Raw genomic sequence first — 20032 nt, 5'->3', positions numbered from 1 at the left:
GGTGGGGGGGGAGGCTAGGGATATGGCTAGCATGTATGAAGAAGCCCTAAATTCAGTCCCAGTACCACAAAAACGAGTAACAGCTGGGTCACACCTTTCATCACAGCACTTGTGAGGCAGAGGCAGACAGATCTCTGTGAGTTCAAGGCAGCCTGGTCTACATAGTAAGTTCCAGACCAGCAAGAAATCAGGGCTACATAATGAGACTCTGTTTCAAGAAATAAATAATATGGGAGAGAGGGGAAACTAGGAGGAGTGGAGGGAGGGGAAATTGTGATTGGGATGTAATGTATGAGAGAAAAATAAATTAAAAAAAAAGAAATTAGTAAAGACAGGCAGTGAAAGAAAAGGCAACATATAAAGATAGGAAGAGGGTGTGAAATTCAGGAGAGAACCAGAGAGCCCTCACTGTGTGCTGGGGAAACAGGTCCTAGATCTCCATCTGACACATCAGCCAGACTCAAAGAGCACCTCAGACTCCCAACATGTGGGTTCCACAGTCTCGAATGTTGTCACATGCTATGAAAGGGGATTTAAAAGAAGTAGGTGGTAGTTTTACCCTACCATTAGTAATGGAAGAAGGAAAGTGAGCAGCCTTGATTTCTCAGCTCAGTGCACAGGCATGCCAGAACTGTGAGCTGAGGGAACACACTATAATTAGCAAATATCTACAAAGAGCAAAATAATTTTGCTATGGGGGAAAAAACTGTCACTATACAAAGTAATTAAAAATTCTCCATTAGCACTATAACAGGTGTTTGGCTCAGGGTTCCTCTGTATCCCTTGACAGAGATATATAGCTACAGTCTGAAAGTAGAATTCTCCTTAAGTGGCAAATTAGAAAAATTAAGTGTGAAGTGGCTTTAACATGGGGAAAAGGAGCTTTAAAAGACTGAAAAGTGGCCTCCATGATGCTGCATGATCAGAATCACAGCTCTTCTATCTGCTGTAGCATGCAACCTGTACTTTCTCCTGGAATCCTATACATTTCATAACTAGAATTTTGTTCCCTGTTGCTTATGCCTCCATCTCATATATGGGTTTTCTTAGAAAAAGTTGATACTGCAAATGTTGGGTACTCAGTTCCAGCCCTTCAACATTATCTTATTATTTAGCATTCCCTAAATCAGCCTTTAGATTTGGATCAAACAGTCAAGGAGAGTCCCAGAATCTCTATCAGAAAACAATCTCTATTGTTGTGTGTGTTCATGCATGAGCACACTGTGTACCTGTGTGTGTGTGTGTGAAAGTGAGTGCATGTGTGTGCATGTGTATGTGAGTATGTGTGTGCATGTGTGTGTGTGTGTGCACGTGCACACATGCATGCAAGTATGTAAGCACATGTAATGCTGGGGATAAAACCCCTAATGGATAAAAACTCTATTACTAAGAGACATCCCCAGTCCTTTTTGTTGTAATATTTTTTTGCTACATTTATTTATTTATTTATTTATTTATTTATTTATTTATTTATTTATTTATTTTGAGACAGGGTTTCTCTGCGGACCAGGTTGGCCTTGAACACACAGAGATCTACCTAGCTCTGCCTCCCAAGTGCTGGATTAAAGGCATGCACCACTGCCACCCAGCTACTTTTATTTTTTAAATTAGCTTACAAAGTAACAGGTTTCCACATAGGGTTTTGATACATATTTCAATTTAGTTGATCCCTAACCCCCAACCCAAGAACGATCTTATTCTTAAAAATTAGAATGTATGTTTAGAGCCAGATTTGGTGATACACACCTGTAATCCCAGCACTAGGAAGGCTTAGGCAGAAAAAAAACTGAGAGTTCAAAGCTAGCCTAGACTACAGAGTGAGACCTTGTATCAAAACATGAACTGTTATCATCTTTCCTGAAATACAAACTGGGTAATTCAATAACAGTATCTTGATAATACAAATTCAGTTTTTCTGTGGCTGGAGATACGGCTCAGCAGTTAAGATCATATACTGCTCTTGTAAGGAAGACCCAAATTAACTTCCCAGAACCCACATCAAGTATGCTCACAACTGCCTGCAACTCCAGCTCCAGCAAAACCAAGCACCTCTGGCCTTCTCAACCATCAGTGGTTACATACACAAACCACACACAGACACATACACATAATTAAAAATCAAATAGATCCAAATATTAGTTTTTCCAAAAGCATAATTTCAATAATCTTTGATCAAAGAATACAAAACTGCTTCTCCCAGTATGTTCCAAATGGATAGTTTTTAGTGGGACAGGGAAGAAATGCTTTGCCACTCCTGATAGTTTTTGAATCTTTACTCTTTTCCACTATGCACCAATCTAGGCATAATTTAAAAAAAAAATCTCCACCCACCCCCAGAAACCCAACCATCTATCTCATTCATGTATTGCTGTCCTTGGTCAACAAGCCATGAGCTACAGCTCTCTTACTGTCAGCCCCTCTTCAGCAGCCAACCTCTTAGCTTAAACTCATGGTTCTAACCTGGGGATGGAGCTCACTGGCAGACTACATACCTAATGTGTGAAGCCCTAGGTTTGGTCCCAAGCACTGGGATGGAGAAACAAAATCCTTATGATCCCAAAGTCCAGAATATAGCACTTGAACTTCCTTTTGCCATAACATATTTTCTGAAAGATTATATATGCAGCAAAGCAAGATCTAAGAGTCACAGAGAGTGTGCATTCTACAAGCAATAGTTCAGAGGTACAAAGCTGAACAGAAGGAAGCTTCCACCCCAGCTCTGGCAGGCTGCTTTTGAAAGGGTCAGAGCCAGGAGTGAAGAGGCAGGAACTTCAACAGGGTTCAGAGAGGATTAGCCAGTGGGTTCCTCTGCACCTCCTGAATGGACAGAAACTGCACCTACATGCTCTCCCTCATCCATCTTTAACATCCTGGTAGCTGAAATACATAGAGCAAAATAAGGGCTGGGCCTGCACAAGACTGGCCCTCTCAACAGTCAGTCACAGATCTGAGTTAGACACATACCTCAATGATAAGCTATTGGTACTGACAGACTCTGAGGGTGAAGAGACATTGCCTTCAGTTGTGTATCCACTGGTGGGCCCACAGAATACAACAGATAGTTTCAATCCCATGGCCACATAGACAGTCTTGGTAGAACACAGAGGGACAAAACTAAACAAGAATATGTGAATGTGGAAAAGAAGTTAGTATGGAAGAGGAGGTAGGCAATAAAAGAAAGTAGAGGTCAGAACAATCAGAATGCATTATATACATATATGAAATTGTCAAAGAACAATTTAACAAGTGCTGTCAGATGTTGTGGTGGTTTGAAAGAAAAATGAACCCCAAAAGGAGTGACACTATTAGGAAGTGTGGCTTTGTTGGAGTAGGTGTCACCTTGTTGGAAGAAGTGTGTCACTGTGAGGGGCAGGTTTTGAGGTCTCCTGTGCTCAAGCTACACTCAGTGTGGCACACAGCTGCTTCCTGCTGCCTTCAGATCAAGATGTAGAATTCTCAGCTCCTTATTCAGCACCATGTCTGCCTGCATGCTGCCATGCTTCTCACCATGATGATAATGGACTAAACCTCTGAACTGTAAGCCAGTCCCCATTAAATGTTTTCCTTATAAGGAAAATGGTCATGGTGTCTCTTCACAGCCATAGAAGCCCTAACTAAAACAGAAGTGGTGGTATACACCTTTAACCCCAGCACTCAGGAGGCTGAGACAGGCAGATATCTGTAAGTTTGAGGCCAGCCTGATCTACATAGTAAGTTCGAAGACAGCCAGGGTCTCAAAAAATATAAACAAATAAAAATAAAATAAGTACAGGTTTGCTGTATGGAATGCAGAGAAATTTCCTGGGAACTGAGGGTTCTTCTTCTTCTCAGGATGCTTTCTCTAATGTTCATGATTTTGGTACTTAAGTTGGCTTTGGCTTGTTCTCCACAACCTCAGACCCTGGGATAAAGCAAAGCCCCACAAGCACACCCCCTTACTTTGGGAAATGTGTGAGGATTAGCGTGCGTTTCTCAAGAGGCAGTTTGTCTTTTTCCTGTCTGGCTTGCTCCAGGAGCTGTCGTCTCATGATGGTGAAAACCGAGCGAAGCAATGTTCTCCCAAACACCTTTGTGGTTTCGTACCGAGGTAGGCTGTCACAGAACTGTGGCACATTGCAGTAGCACAACCACCTGTAAGAAGAGGAGACAAGTGCCATTAGGGGGCCACCAAGTCCTGGTCATCCATAACATCTAATCATAGAGACCTTCTAGACAATGAAGCTTAGCTAAAGGAACTAGGCCTTTGATGACAGCCAATAAGATCACTACCAGGTAAGTGAGCCTGGGATGAGACAAGCTGGCCCTTATACACACTTTGTGGCTGCATGTGGGCCTCCTCCTATTCTGTCATCATACAGGGAGCCTGAAGTCCAATACTGCTTTGTCACTTGACCTAAATCTATAATTTATCATTATATGGATGATATTTTATTAGCCGACTCAAATGAAGATACTTTAGAAGGAATGTTTGAAGAAGTAAAGAAAATTTTGCCTTGCTGGGGATTACAAATTGCTCCTGAAAAGATACAAAGAGGAGATTCTATTAATTATTTAGGATATAAAATAGAGCTACAAAAAATTAGACCCCAAAAGGTACAAATTGGAAGGGATAGACTACAGACTCTTAATGACTTTCAAAGATTATTTGGAGACATTTCTCATCTACGAACTATTGTTGGGGTAAAAAAATGATAAACTGCATAATTGGTTCAAAACCTTAGAAGGTGACAAGAACTTAAATAGTCCAAGAGAATTATCACCTGAAGCTGAGAAAAAATTGGCCTTGGTAGAAAAGAAAGTACATGAAGGGCACGTGGATCGTATTGATCCAAAGTTGGATTGCATTTTCGTTATTTTACCTTCTAGGCATTCTCCTACAGGAATATAATGCAGAGGGAAGATATTATATTGGAATGGATATTTTTACCAAATAAACCAAATAAAAAATTAAAAACTTATGTGGAAAAAAACCTCTGACTTGATTTGGAAAGGAAAATTGAGACTTCGTCAATTAGCAGGAATAGACCCAGCAGAAATTGTCGTACCTTTAACTAAAGAGGACATTGAAAAATTATGGACAGAAAGTGAACCTTGGCAAAGAGCTTGCAGTAATTTTTTGGGAGAAATTAACAGCAAATATCCCAAAAGCGATAGAATTGATCTCATAAAGAGAGCTGATTGGATCTTGCCTCGAATTGTACGGGAAAAACCCATATCTGGAGTTTGTACATTTTATACAGATGCCAACAAACAAGGAAAGGCAGGTTACAAATCAGAAAATTTAAGTAAAATGGTTCAAAGTCCTTGTAATTCAGTTCAAAATTCAGAATTATATCCTATTCTGTTGGTATTAATGGATTTTTCAGAACCTCTCAACATAGTAACTGACTCTCAGTATGCTGAAAGAGTGGTATTACATATTGAGACTGCAGAATTTATCCCTGATGCTTCAGAATTAACTTCACTATTTATTCAATTACAAGATACAATCAGGAAAAGGAGTCATCCTTTATATATAACTCACATCCAATCCCATACTGGTCTTCCAGGCCCTCTAGCACAAGGCAATGATGAGATTGATAAATTATTGATAGGAAATGTGCTGGAGGCCTCAGAATTTCATAAAAAAAAAAAAACATCATGTCAATAGTAAAGGTTTAAAAAAGGTTTTTTCTGTAACCTGGCAGCAAGCCAAAGAAATAGTAAAGAAATGTCCTACTTGTTCCTTCAACAATCAAACACCATTACCAACAGGATATAACCCAAAGGGTACTCAGAGGAATGAAATCTGGCAGATGGACGCGTTTCACTTTGCAGAATTTGGAAAATTGAAATATGTACACCATACCATCGATATTATAGGTATACCACATAATCCTACAGGTCAAGCAGTTATAGAAAGATCAAACAGAACTCTAAAGAATATGCTAAATAAACAGAAAGGGGTAACAAAAAAACCCAGAAATAGACTGCATAATGCTCTATTAACTTTGAATTTTCTCATTGCCAAAGAGAAAGGAACAACAGCTGCAGAGAGACATTGGATAATAGAGAAAACTACAGAATTAAATCAGCCTTTATACTTTAAGGATGTGCTAACCTCAAAATGGAAACCAGGATATGTGTTATGTCGGGGACGAGATTTTGCTTTTGTTTCTACAGGAGAAGATAAGCTGTGGGTACCATCAAAATTGATAAAGGTTCGATGTGAACAAGAGAGACCTCTTAATTAGAGGAGGTGATAGTTCATCAACCTGCATAAACTTCCAATTTAAACTAACTTATAATCACATGCCTTTTCATTTAATCAGATAATAACTTGCCAAAAGGTAACATCCCCAAAATTAGTCTTGGGAAAAGGTTTTTGTTTTTGTCTTTTAGGAGAATGAAGGTTAAGAAATCTGAAGAACACTGGACAAATGAGACAACTGAAGAAAAGGGACAATTCATCTATCCCAGGAAACAGAGTGAAATGGCCTATGGGTATATCATCTAAAAAATTTTATAAGTCTTCCTAAATGTTTGTTTCTGCTCTTCTCTAAAGAAATTTAACACTATTGGTCTTCTAATAGTCCCAGTTCAATTAAAATTTAAAGCTGACTTTGGTGTTGGAGAATGGCTCTCTCCTTCTTTAAACTCAAGCATGTTGTTAAAAGGAAAATGCAAACTCCCTGAATCATGTCAGAAGAAAAGAGCCATCTTCTGCTATGGGACAGGAGAAAAACCAAATTAATTAAGGGACTATTCTATTACTAATCTCAACTCTTTGATTCTATTCTGATTCTTTAAACTTTTCTTAAAGTATGAATTTTATATCAAAATTTACAAGATTAATATATATATACAGATATATATACATTTTAAACTTTGTTAAGATATGAATGGTCATATAGAGTAGTAACTAATTCTAGAAAAAAGGCTTCAATTAGCTGCATATATATGTCTTTGTGTTCGAGTCTCTTACCAGTTTTCTGCAGGAAATCACGGCCAGGCCTAACATCAACTGAAGAAGATGGGACCCCACAACAACAATTCCACGTGTACAGTAATAATATCACTAAGCTGACAAACATCATCTACAGATCAGCTTTGGACTACAAAGTGCTCAGAGCAATTTTGAGAGGGCTAGCTGAGATGATCCAGTTTCAATGACTACTTGAATAAGGACTTGAGATAAACCCTGAACTTTGGCATTATACACAGACTGGATAACGAAGGATATAGTTACCTTTCCTAGAATTTGACAATTAACCTAAAATTTTTCTTTTCAGGATAAAGATAACTTCGCCCATACCCAGCAGGAAGCAATTTTAAGAATACGACGCCCACATTCCCAAAGAGGTGGTGTGGGGTGGGTGGTTTTTTGATCTTTTTAATGGGCTTTTTGGACTGAGATAATTTTCATTGTTTGGGGGGGGTTGGTTACAAGTTGTTGTTAAGGGTTAGGAAAAGGGCTAAGCAAAGGAAATTAGATTTAAGGTTCTTGCTTAAAAAAAAAGACAATTATTAGTTTTAAATACTTTACATTGGATTGGATTGTTTTATATTATATACAAATTATATATTTTTTATATTATATAAAAATTATATATATTGAAATTAATATTGTTAGAAAATATGTATATTTCTAATTGTACTTATAACGTTCATTTAACAATGTAATGCAATTTTCTGATCCTTGAATGTTATTATTACCAACTATTAGGATATAAAGAATCTTTTGGTTATGACTATGAGACATGTCGGCTCCTGGCAGTACCAATCTACCTCAGAGAGAATATGGGCATTGATGAAACTGCATATGGAGTTAACTTTCATTGTGGCAGAAGTTAGCCACTAGACAACAAAGTATCCTCGAATCAACTGCTGACAAACAGAACAGACAGGACATGAAACAAAGGACTACCGATTCTTGCCAAAACAAGTGTGGTTATGGCTTTATCAAAAGGCATCTTCTTAGGCCAGGACAATATGGCACCATCCCTGAAGTGGCCTTCACAATCTGGAAAAGGTACAGTACCCTTTTCTTTGAAGGCAGCTGAACAGGCAGTGGGCCGATGGCTTCTGATGTGCAGTGGAATGACAGCTGAAACAGTTATTCTTGAAGAGTAACTAAACTTACACCTCTCAATATTAGACTGGCTTTTAATAAAAGGATATGGAGAAGAACAGGATGCTGAGATGAAGCCACATACACACATAGCCAAGAAGAATGGATGGCTGAATTAAAAAAAAAAAAATCAGCAATTTCCAGAATTTAAAATCCTGAATCATGACAGGACACTAGTGGAATTCAGGTGTTTCTGGTACATGGACTGCCCTCACTATTGACCTTGTGTACATCCTACTTCACACATGAGTCTGTCAGATACGCTAAGCCTATAGGCTGAAGATGATGCCCCAACACTGCAGAGAAACCTCAGGTGACTGTCCAGGCAGCTGGCTGTTTCTATCAACTCACATTTTTTTTTTTTTTTTGGAGGCTGCTTGCATGCACTTCCTGTTTTTATTTTTTATTAGGTAATATTATTTCCTTCTTGGGTCTCTGAGGGAGTTGAAGATTAGTTAGTTATAGTTGAAGATTAGTTAGTTATAGTTGAAGATTAGTTAGGATAGAAAGTGAATTAGGTACATTTTGGACTTACCAAAATAGGATAGATAATGGAATTATTTTCTCTGAATTTGTCAAATACAAATGGACTAGACATTGTTTAGGTATTTATTACTTGTATATATGGTATATAGCTATTGTACTTTTGTATATAGTTTTTCTTACATTAGTTACAACTTTTTTCCTTTTTTCTTTTTATTAAAATAGAAAAGGGGAAATATGGTGATATTTTCTTTGTACTAAAATGTGATTTGTATGTTAATAAATAAAGTTCCCTGGGGGTCAGAGCTAATAGCCAGCCTTAGCAGAAGCTGGGCGGTGGTGGTGCACGCCTTTAATCCCAGCTCTGGGGAGGCAGAGCTAAGCATATCTCTGTGTGTTCAAGAATACAGCCAGCATGGAGACACACGCCTTTAATCTCAATACCAACCATAGAAGACCTGGAGATTTGTACAGACAGGCAGTGACTAGGAGGTCATGTGGTTGGGTTTACAACCAATGAGAAGGCAGAATAGAAAGTCAATAAAAAGCACAAACACACAGGAAGTAGGTCTCTTTTGGAGAGGCAGGACAACAGTGACAGTGAAGGGTAAGGTTTTTAGCTCTTAGCTATTGCTCTGACCTCTTGGCTCTCATTTGTGTATTGGTTCTGTGTTTCTTATTTAAAAAGACGGTTGGTTACATCTACATTTGGCGCCCAGCGTACATGGAAAAATCACATTGTTCAGTGCCCACTTTCTTGTCTATAAGACAGGGGCAAGTCACAGTGAATTCACCAGGTTTTCTATGGACTGAGATAGCATGTTTAAGGTACAGAGTGTAATTTGATTTTGATTTATATTGAGATTATAGTCCAGTAGCTATGGCCTATAAACCCTGCACTTTGGATGCTAAGGTAGATGGGTACTGAAGATTGAGCCCAACATTCCTACATGCCAACATCGAAGCTTCTGAGGGCCAGGGAGGAGAATCTGTACCTAACTCACTGAACACCAAGGGAAGTGTGACTGCCTGGGTCACTGAATCTTGGGAAGTCAAAATTCAGCATAATCAGATGCATTGTGTGGTATAATCCTATCACTGTTTGTGTAAAGTCAGACTGACAGATCACATCAATTAGAAAACCTATTCATCTGAGGCATCCAAGATAGTAAGCACCTGAAAAAGCACAAGTGGCCTAAATGACCGTGTCTAATTACAGAGAATTGGGAGATGACTGCTTTCTATAAATTGTTTGGTAGGTATAAGATATTTTAATAGTATAAATACTTAAAATTTTTTAAAAATTAAAGAAGGAAGTATGTATATAAAGTGAGGTTTGAGATGTAGCTCTGAGGTAGAATGCTTTCTTAACATAAGTAAGGTCCTGGGTTTGATCCCCAGGACTGACAAGAAAAAAAAATACATAAACTATATAAGTGAGAAAGAAAAAGGAAAAGCAACAGAGAAACTCCCTTTTGTAAGATCACTCAAGGGGGAAGCCATTTGCTTCTAAGTCTTACAACCAAAGTTCCATCCCCGAGACCCAGATGGGAGAAGGAAAGAACCAATTCCCACAAGTTGTCCTTTTCACACACACACACACACACACACACACACACACACACACACACACTCACACACACTTTTCCTTCTTATGATAAATGAGTAAGTGGAGTGAATGAAAAAATGAATGAATTGCCTAGGCAACACTTTCTTACCACTGAAGCTGTGGAGAGAAGATAAAGAGTTTTAAGACTATTCAAAACCCAGTCAGGTACAGGAAGTAATAAGCTTTGACCATCTGTCGCTTAGGTACACTCTGTAAGCTCAAAGTCAAAACTGCTTTCAGCACTGTAGGGTCGGAGAGGAACCAGGTTTGCTTGATCTGACCGCAAGTCTGCAGTGAACTGCCAGTAGGGGACATCTGATTTAGAAAGCTTCTTCCAACACTGATGCTAAAGAATGAAAATAATCAGAAACAGTCCTTGGATTTTCAGGCAGCAGACGCAGGCTCTGCATCTCCCAGGAACAGCTACAAGCATAGATCATGGGAGTCCCAGAATGCAGCTGTAACTAAGGAAACCTTGTGGGAATGTCATTTTGCAAAACATCCTCTTCCAAGTCAGTGCTGCTTTCCAAAAATCAAAGCTCATCCTCCCCTCACTGAGGACACCACCCATAAGGTGAAGTGAGGATGCAAAGGAACAGCATACCACTGTGCACATCTGTGGTCTTGTTTTTTGGGTCTTTTTTTCCATCTAATTCTGTACCTAACCCCCATACTACCCAATGAGTGGTGGCAATGGAGCAGCAGTGTTTCACTTTGACCACACACGCCTATAAGCTCCCTTATCTGGAAGGCTAAGGCAAGAGGATAGTAGGTTCAACACCAGGCTGAGCTACACCAGGGAAGTGGGAAGGGAGTGAGGGGTGGAAAGATAGAAGATGGGTGGAAGAGAAGGAAGAGGCTTTTTGCATGCTCCCTGTCCCACCTCCATATTTTGAGACAGTCGTACTCTGTAGCCTATCCTGGTCTTGAACTCACAGCAATCCTGCTACCTCAAACTCCTGAGTACTGGGTTACAGGCATGAGTCACTCATTAGGAAGAAGCAGGTTAGTGTTACTGCATCTGCTTTGATTCACAATCTTTTCTTTTTTTAAATTTTATTTTATTTGTATGGCTGTTTTTCCTGCAAGTACGTATATGCACCATGTGTGTGCGTGCTGCTTGAGGAGGCCAGCAGAGGGTGTAAGATCCCTTGGAACTGGAGTTTCAGGTGGTTATGAACCACTTAATATGAGTGCAAGGAACCAAACATAGATCCTTTGCAAAGGCAGTGTGCTCTAACCACTGAGCAATCTCCCTAGATTCACAATCTTAAAACCCCTGTGTATGCTACTTCTGTTTCTTCTCTCAAATTTCTCTCTTAATATTTCATGTGCAAGTACTATTCTGTAATAATTTTAAATTTTACTAATTTATTGAAAGTGACCTTTTTAGCAAAAAAGGCATTATTTATTCTACAATTCTAAAATTCATCTCCTTTGAAGCCAATATTATTGGATGTTAACTGTGCTCACTTAGTGAAAGGGAAAGTGTGGTGGTTTGAATAGGAATGGCTGCCATAGACTCGTGTTCGAATGCTTGGCACAGAGTGAGTGGCCCTATTAGGAGGTGTGGTCTTGTTGGAGGAAGTGTGTCACTGTGAGGACAGGCTTAGTGTAGTTCAGTCTCTTTCCTGTTGCCTGTGGATCAAGATATAGAACTCTAGCTCCTTTTCCAGCACCATATTGGCCTACACACTGCTGTGTTTCCCACCATGATGATAATGGACTAAACCTCTAAACTGTAAGTCAGCCCCAATTAAATGTTTTCCTTTATAAGAGTTGCAGTGGTCATGGTGTCTCTTCACAGCAATAGAACCACAACTAAGGCCAGCCCAATAACTAATTATAAAATACAAACACATGAGCTACCTGGTCACAAATCTTAGTAATCAGAAGTTGAACTCCATGCAACTCTGATTATCTTGACACTATTTAAAATTTGACATTAAAATACAAGAAAACAGGGCTGGAGTTGTAACACAGTTGGTACAGGGCTTGCCTTACATGCAGGCCCAGGATTCAATCCTCAAAATAGCATAAACCAGGCTTGATAGCACACTTCATAATCCTAGCACACTTTTAATCACAGTATCTGGGAATTTTCCACATTGATCCTATAGATAGATGGCAATACTTTTTTGTTCTATTTTGGTCTGGTTAGGTTTGGTTGTTTATTGAGACATAGTTTCTCTGTTTAACAGTCCTGGCTGTCCTGGAACTCACTTTGTAGACCAGGTTAGCCTTGAATTCAGAGATCCACCTGCCTCTGTCTCTGGAGTTCTAGGATTAAAGGTATATACCACCACGCCTGGTATAGATGACCATACTTTTGATAGAGTAAAACTTATTTAAAGTTTCTATCTATTATCTCCACCCCTCTGTGAATCAGAGCCTCATGCAGGCTGGCCTTGAACTTAAAAGCCTCCTGATCCAGTCTCCTGAGTGTGGGGTTAAAAGTATGTGTCATCAGGGGTTCACATCTGTATCTGAGTGGTACTGACTTAGGTCTAAAGTACATTACAGGCAGCTGACACGCTAAGAAACTGGCATTTCTGCTACAAAGATGATGATTTATAAATATAATAAAAGCTTTTACTGTTTGTTTGTTTTTGGGATAGAGTCTTTCTTTGTAACCCTTGGCTGGCCTAGAACTAGCTATATTGAAGAGTGTGGCTTCAAACTCAAAGATCCATCTACCTCTACCTTCCAAGTATTGGGATTAAAGGAGTGTACCACCACAACTGGCTAAATTATAATTTAAAACTTGAAACACTTGTTCTTTTATTCATAATAGTAAAAAGTAATACTGTTAAATCTGCTTCATTTAGTTTGAATTTTGAGGTAGGGTCTCCTGTAGCTCATTCAGACCTTGAACTCCTGACCCTCCTGAGGACTAAGATTACAGGTGTGTATTACCTCAGGTTGTTTTTTATTTTTTACTGAATAAAGCTTTACAAGTTAGCTCTGGAACAATGACCATCATCTCTGAGTCCAATATTCACCACAGAAAATCCTATTTTGCCTCATTTTCATGAAAATAGTGTGCTCCATAAATATGAAGTTTCTTTGTTTTAACTCCCCCAACTTTGCTGGGTTCTTCTCCCTGCTTTCCTTTCTTCATCAAAGGGCATGATAGAAGAAACAGGGAGTTGAGTGCACCTGCCTTCATTTCCTGATATTATGAACTAAGGCTCTTGATCTAGAAATGAACGAGTTCTAGTGCATATGGAGACTCATCCATTGACTCTCTGGGCAGGCTCTGCCTTCGGCTGTAGGCTGTGGATGCTGAGCACCAAAAGGCTCTTGTGCTGTTTCTATCAGAAGCCATCATAGCTGCAAAGGTCTCATTCAAATACTCACTGTAGACAGGATTTTTCTTTGGGCCGCCAGCTCACCAAAAAATGACATGGAGACTTATTAATTATGAAAGCTCGGCCTATAGTTTAGGTTCGTCCCACTAGCACTTATAACTTAAATTAACCCATTTATACTAATCTACATTCTACCTCATGGCATTTTACCTCTCTTCCTTCTTGCACCTCCTGTTTCCTCTCTGTGTCCTCTGGCATCTCTCCCATGCCTAGATTCATCTTCTCTCCTTCTCCTGTGCCTGAAAGTCCTACCTAACCCCTTCCTGACTAGCTATTGGCCATTCAGCTCTTTATTAAACCAATCAGAAGTTGCCTTGGCAAAGACACATCTTCATAATGTACAAAAAGATTATTCAACAACACCCCCCCCCTCCTTTTGTCTAAATAAAAGGAAAGGTTTTAGCTGGGCAGTAGTGGTACACACTTTTAATCCCAGCACTTGGGAGGCAGAGGCAGGTGAATCTCTGTGAGTCTGAGGCCAGCTGGTCTAAAAAGTGATTTCCAGGACAGTCAGAACTGTTATACAGAGAAACCCTGTCTTGAAAATAAATAAATAAATAAATAAACAAACAAACAAACAAACCAATAAATAAATAAATAAAAGAGGAAAGGTTTTAACTCTAATATAATAAAACTATAAACAATAAGAACAATTATCAGGTAAGAACTACATTCACAATGTCCAGTTCATCTGTATTTGGCAAATTCAGAGTAAATATTCCATTATCTATCCTATCTTGGTGAATCCAAAGTTTTGTACTTTGAAGAATTTACTTTTTATCCTAGCTTGCATTAGCAACCCCAAACTATTTTATTTTGTTTTTTTAGACCTCAAAACATTTTCTTAGACAAACAATTTGAGGTTTTGTGTCTCTCAACCTTATACACTTTACACCTCTTTTGTGAGTTTCCTTTTTGAATCTGGTAACAAAGAAAAATGAACAACTATATCATCTTCAACTCCATCAGAGACCCAAGAAGGATATATTACTTGAGCAAACAAGAAGTGCAAAGCAAGTAATTTCCAAAATTATAGAAATGACAGGAAACAGCTGGCTGCCTGGACAGTCACCCAAGTTTCCTCTGCAGTGTTGGGACATCCATCTTCAGCCTACCCTATCTGACAGACTTTTCTGTGAAGCAAGAATTTCGAAGGACTGTCCCACCTTGTCTTGGCAAAATTTGACAGTCTTTGTGTCCTGCTTGTCCAGTTTGTACAGTATGCTGTCAGCAGTCAAGGTAAAGGCAGTTTCTTGCCCAAATGGCTAGCTTTGTCACAATGAAAGAAAACTCCATATGGAGGTTCATCGATGCCCATCATACTTTTATGAAGTAGATTGGTGCTTCCAGGAACAGACATGTCTCACTGTCATGAAAAGCCTTAGGTTATTAAAACATTTTAAATGTCATATTCTGTAGGTCTCTGAAGTGAATGAAGACCATCTATCTATCTATCTATCTATCTATCTATCTATCTATAATACATCAGTTTAACTGTGAAAACAAATCTAACATGACTTTAAGTTTGATTGTCATAGATGACTAACTGTTAACCTGTCTTTTTTATTATCCTTAATAGCTTTCAAGAACTAGAACTTAACATGGCATTTTTAAATGAGCAGCATAGGTACAATATCTATAATTTCTACAAGAGTAGAAACTTATATACAATATAACAAAAATAACCCTAAATTTTGTATCAATATACAAAAATATTTTAAACAAGAGTAAAAACATATATACAGTATAACAAAAATAACCCTAAATTTGTATCAATATGAAAAAATCCATATCAATGTAAAATAAGTGAGACTAGTAGTTTTTTTTGTTAGAAAGTAGATTCAATAATATACCCTTTTATCCTATCATTTCTATATCCTGCCCCCTTTTCTTTACAGAATGAAATCCCTGAATCTAATTTGCTGTGTTTAGTATCTTCCCTGACCATGACCAATAACAACTTGTGACCAACTCCCCCAAACGATGACAAACATTTATCAAATGACCAAAAACCACCCACCCCACCTCTTGGGAATGTGGGCATTGTGTTCTTAAAATTACTTGTTGTCTTGGGACAATGGCACCTATAGGGGACCCTGAGAAGACTGAAATAAAGATATGGAACGCTTCATGAATTTGTGCATTACTCTTGCTCAGCGGCCATGCTAATCTTCTCTGTATCATTCCAATTGAAGTATACATGCTGCCAAAGACAATCTTGTTCAATTATCCATTACTCTTGTCTGTTATCCAGCTACACAACTCCACATTGGCAGACTGTGTTTTAGACAGCACTGTGTGTGGGGTGAAAACAAACCAAAAATCTTCCCTGCACCTGTTTTGTGCCATGCAGCAGTGAAAACTTCCCACAGAATACAACTTCACAGAAGAAGAAACTGAGCATCAGAGAAGAAGAGACGCATCTACAGCTCACAAAGGTAGAGAAAGAAGCAAGCCCTGAGCCCACTCAAAACCCATTTTCTGTTTTTTCTATTCCTTAAGTATCTATTAATATGTGCTACCCATTTCTTGATAGTTCCCAAGTGCCACCCTATATTATTACTTTCTTTTCTTTTATTTCTTATTGTTTGCTTGTTTGTTTGTTGGAGACAGGGTTTCTCTGTGTATGAAGCCCTGGCAGTTCTGGAATTCACTCTGTAGACTAGGCTGGCCTTGAACTCAGAGATCTGCCTGCCTTTGCCTCCTGGGTGCTGTGATTAAATGTATATGCCACCATACCTGCTTTATTTTGTTTTCTAAAATATGGCCATGTCTCTCATGTTGTTTATACATTTGATTCTCTCTCTCTTCCTTCCCTTCTACCCTAAACCCCCCTCTTAAAAACAAGGCTTCTATGTAGCCTACAGTCCAGGTTGGCCTGGGATTCACAGTCTTCCTGCCTCTACTTCCTGAGAGCATAGAATCACAGGTATGCACACATATACCTTTTCTTTTAATTATTTGCTTTTTATTTTTATTTATGAAACAATAATTTTCTCCCATAAGAGCTACAAAGACAGGCTTGGTAGTGTACAGCTGCAATCTCAGAACTCATGACATTAAGCAGAGGATCCTATGTTAAAAACCAGCCTGGGGCTGGGCGGTGGTGGCACATGCCTTTAATCCCAGCACTCGGGAGGCAGAGGCAGGCGATCTCTGTGAGTTCAGATCTCTGTGGACTACAGAACAAGTTCCAGGAAAGGTGCAAAGCTACACAGAGAAACCCTGTCTCAAAAAAAAAAAAAAAAAAAAAAAAAAAAAAAAAAAAAAAAAAAAAAAAAAAACACAAAACTAAACAGCCTGGGGTATAGAGTGAGTTCAAGGCTACCTGGGCTACATGCTCCCTCTCTCAAACAAACACACAGTAAGAATATCATGAAAAGAGATACAATGGATAATTCTGGCCACTGCTATTTAAATGAAGATAAATATAGGTCTTAATACTTTGTATACTGAATGTGCCAAATTGTTTGTTTTCTAATTTATCCTTCATGCCTAGTTTATTATGTGATTTTGTATCCTTCTCATTAAAATTAACATAAAAAGGCTAATTTTTTTTAAAAATGCAAGCTATGTATTAGTTCTTGTATTTTTTTCCTTTGAGCTAGGGTCTCATTATATAGCTCTGGTTGACCTGGAACTCACTAATGTAGACGAGGCTGCTCTTGTCAGAGGTCTGCCTGCTTCTGCCTACCAAGGGATTAAAGGTGGTAGCCACTGGCTCACATAGCTATTTTAAATTAGATAGTAGCCACATTGAAGAAATAAAACACACAAGTTAAATTAACCGTATTTAGTTTAATATTATCAGAGCCAGTGATATGGCTCAGTGAGTGCCAGTGTATGCCACCAGTCTTGAGGGCTGGGTTACATCCCCTGTATCACACGGTGGAAGGAGAGAACGAATCCCTACAATTCATTCTCTGACCACCCCACAAGTGACATGGCAGAGAATAAATACACAAACACATAAATACATACATACATACATACATACATAATGCCTGATTTAAAAAAGCAAACTAAGAACTTGAAAGTTAAACTACATAGGCATGTTCTATGAGTTGGTGGAGTCACCGTAAGTGGGCAAACCCTTTCCTGTGAGGCAAATAGTAATTTCATGTTTGGAGCCAGGGTGCAGTACCTCAACTCAATTACCTTGTGTAGTTCTCCTTGTATCCAGTGATGTCATCATTGGGAGACCTTAGTCTCCGCTGTGATGGAGCTTCCAGGTGCCAGTAGTTGATTCGATTCAGAAACATCTTGGCCAGCTCAACTGTTGTTTGCCTCTCTTTTGATGGCAAGTGACTAAATTTGTACTGCACAAAATTATTCACACCCTGAAAAGAATTGAAGGCAGCATGTTCATGTAGCTATATGACCACACTAACTCTAAATCCAACCAGTTATCTCAGGAGTTATTTGCAAAAGAACAGGCAATCTCAGTCCACAAAAATGTCTTTCCTTTCCTTCAAAATAAACAGGGAAATCTCCCTTCTGGTCACAGTGGAGGAAAAAGTGACAAACAGAAAAACAGAATTATCATTCTGTTTCCACTTCAATCCTGGAGCATCAAGGAGAAAAGCATAGACACGGAACGGAAAGGTCAAAACCCCTTTAATGAGAAAAGATGCAAAATGAGGTTCTTGGATAAATGTTTCGGTCTGTGAAATTTTTAATACTTTGCTACCTTATCTTTCATCACTCTTGTAGTTTTAGCAAGAATATCAGAGGAAGAAAAAACATGCAGAAATGTGCACTTTTCCAAGAGAGTTGTAGATTAAATTTTCTAGAGAATACTCCCATCTCATCACATAAAAGAACAAGAACTCTTATTAGTTTAGAATCAACATGGAACTTACTCTCTCAGCCATGTGGTGGTGGCACATGCCTTTAATACCAGCACTCAGGAGGCAAAGGCAGACAGGTCTCTGAGTTTGAAGCCAGCCTGGTCTACATAGTGAGTTCTAGGACAGCCAGTGTTAGCATTTAGACATTACCTGGCCCGCCCCTTGGAAACCTGACAGGATGCACTTGCTAAGATTCAGGCAAATGCCTAGACAGCCCAGGTCCTAAGGCCATAGTCTGTGCACATAAGGCTGTGTGGATACATAGTTTCTATACACATGTGCTAAATCCCCTTATTAAAGGCAAACCCCTCCCCCACTCCTCTCTCTCTTCCCATGTGACTGCATCTACACCTCCTCTCTACCCCCTTTCCTGTCTCTTCTTCTCTTCCTTTCTTATTCTTCATCTCCTCAGCCCTTATCTCTAGAGGCACACTGTACCCACGTGAGTTCTGTTGTGTAGCATGGCTTTCATGGCTCCAACTGCCAAGGTTGCCTTCTGCTGGTTTTTTGTTTGTTTGATTGGTTGGTTTGTTTTTGGGTTTTTGTTGTTGTTGTTTGTTTGTTTGTTTGTTTTTTGAGACAGGGTCTCTCTTTGTAGCTTTGGAGCCTGTCCTGGAACTCACTCTGTAGCCTGTAACTCACAGAGATCCACCTGCCTCTGCCTCCTGAGTGCTGGGATTAAAGGTGTACGACACTGCCAGGCCCTTCCACTGTTTTTATAATAGCCAGGGCTACACACCTGTTTACAAAACAGTCCCAAAAAATAAAATTTGTTCTCCCAAAGGCTTACTTACACAAAGTCATTTATTTATAAAGACTCTGGTATCACTGTGTGATGGTTACCTATGTCAACTTGATAGGACCTAGAATCTCCTGGGGAAGGAGACCCAAAGAGTAACTGTTTACATTGGGTTGGCACCATTCGCTATGACGGAGGTCCTGATCTTCCTAAGAGTAGAGAAACCAAGCTGAACATAAACAAGCCTGCATGCATCCATTTCTCTCTGCTCAGACTGTAAATATGATCTGATTAGCTTGGAGGAGCTCCTGCCATGTGACTTCCCTTCTATGAAGGATTATAACCTGGATTGTAAACTGAATAAAACCCCTTTCTCCTCTGAAACTGCTTTTTTTTTTTTTAATCAATTTTTTTTGTTTTGTTTTGTTTTTCGATTCAGGGTTTCTCTGTGTAGCTTTGCACCTTTCCTGGAACTCACTCTGCAGCCCAGGCTGGCCTTGAACTCACAGAGATCCGCCTGGCTCTGCCTCCCAAGTGCTGGGATTAAAGGCGTGCGCCACCACCGCCGGCAAAAATATTTTTATCACAGCAACAGAAACGAAATTAGAATTAGAATTAACCACACATATCCCCAAGATACAATGTTTTCCACATCATTAATGAATTCCCTCTCTTCTTAATAGGCTTTTTCAGACAGTGCCAAATAAAAAGACAAAGACTTAATTTTAAGACATCAAGTGTTGTGGGAATTCATTCCATTCAACCAATGACCTCTGGGCTATCTAGCCCAATGGACATGGCCCTTTCTGGGTATGTGACTGGTTAAAACTGAGAAGGGGGCAGCTTGCTCTCTCCTGGGTGGTCGAGACC

At 39.2% G+C, this 20032-nt stretch overlaps 1 protein-coding gene and 1 non-coding gene across 4 annotated transcripts in view; both read right to left on the bottom strand.

The window, feature by feature from the left end:
- Kat2b (lysine acetyltransferase 2B) overlaps positions 1–20032 on the bottom strand; it is a 121407-nt gene that overhangs the window by 39852 nt on the left and 61523 nt on the right. For all 3 annotated transcript variants that reach the window (XR_008219964.1, XM_052745636.1, XM_052745635.1), the window contains 2 exons: positions 17732–17913; positions 3940–4131 (listed from right to left, as the gene is read on the bottom strand). Coding sequence is in view for 2 of the 3 variants with exons in the window: in XM_052745636.1 (XP_052601596.1) it covers positions 3940–4131; positions 17732–17913 (374 nt within the window). In the remaining variant the exon portion in view is untranslated. The remainder of the gene's footprint in view (positions 1–3939; positions 4132–17731; positions 17914–20032) is intronic.
- On the bottom strand, positions 15686–15789 carry LOC128115085 (U6 spliceosomal RNA). Its single transcript, XR_008219983.1, has one exon. It is a non-coding gene; the product is annotated as a U6 spliceosomal RNA (small nuclear RNA).

The sequence above is a fragment of the Peromyscus californicus genome, unplaced genomic scaffold (assembly GCF_007827085.1).
Source record: "Peromyscus californicus insignis strain IS unplaced genomic scaffold, ASM782708v3 Scaffold_19__1_contigs__length_69161282, whole genome shotgun sequence".
In the NCBI taxonomy this organism is placed as follows: domain Eukaryota; kingdom Metazoa; phylum Chordata; class Mammalia; order Rodentia; family Cricetidae; genus Peromyscus; species Peromyscus californicus.
This window is presented reverse-complemented; position numbering and strand designations above follow the sequence as displayed.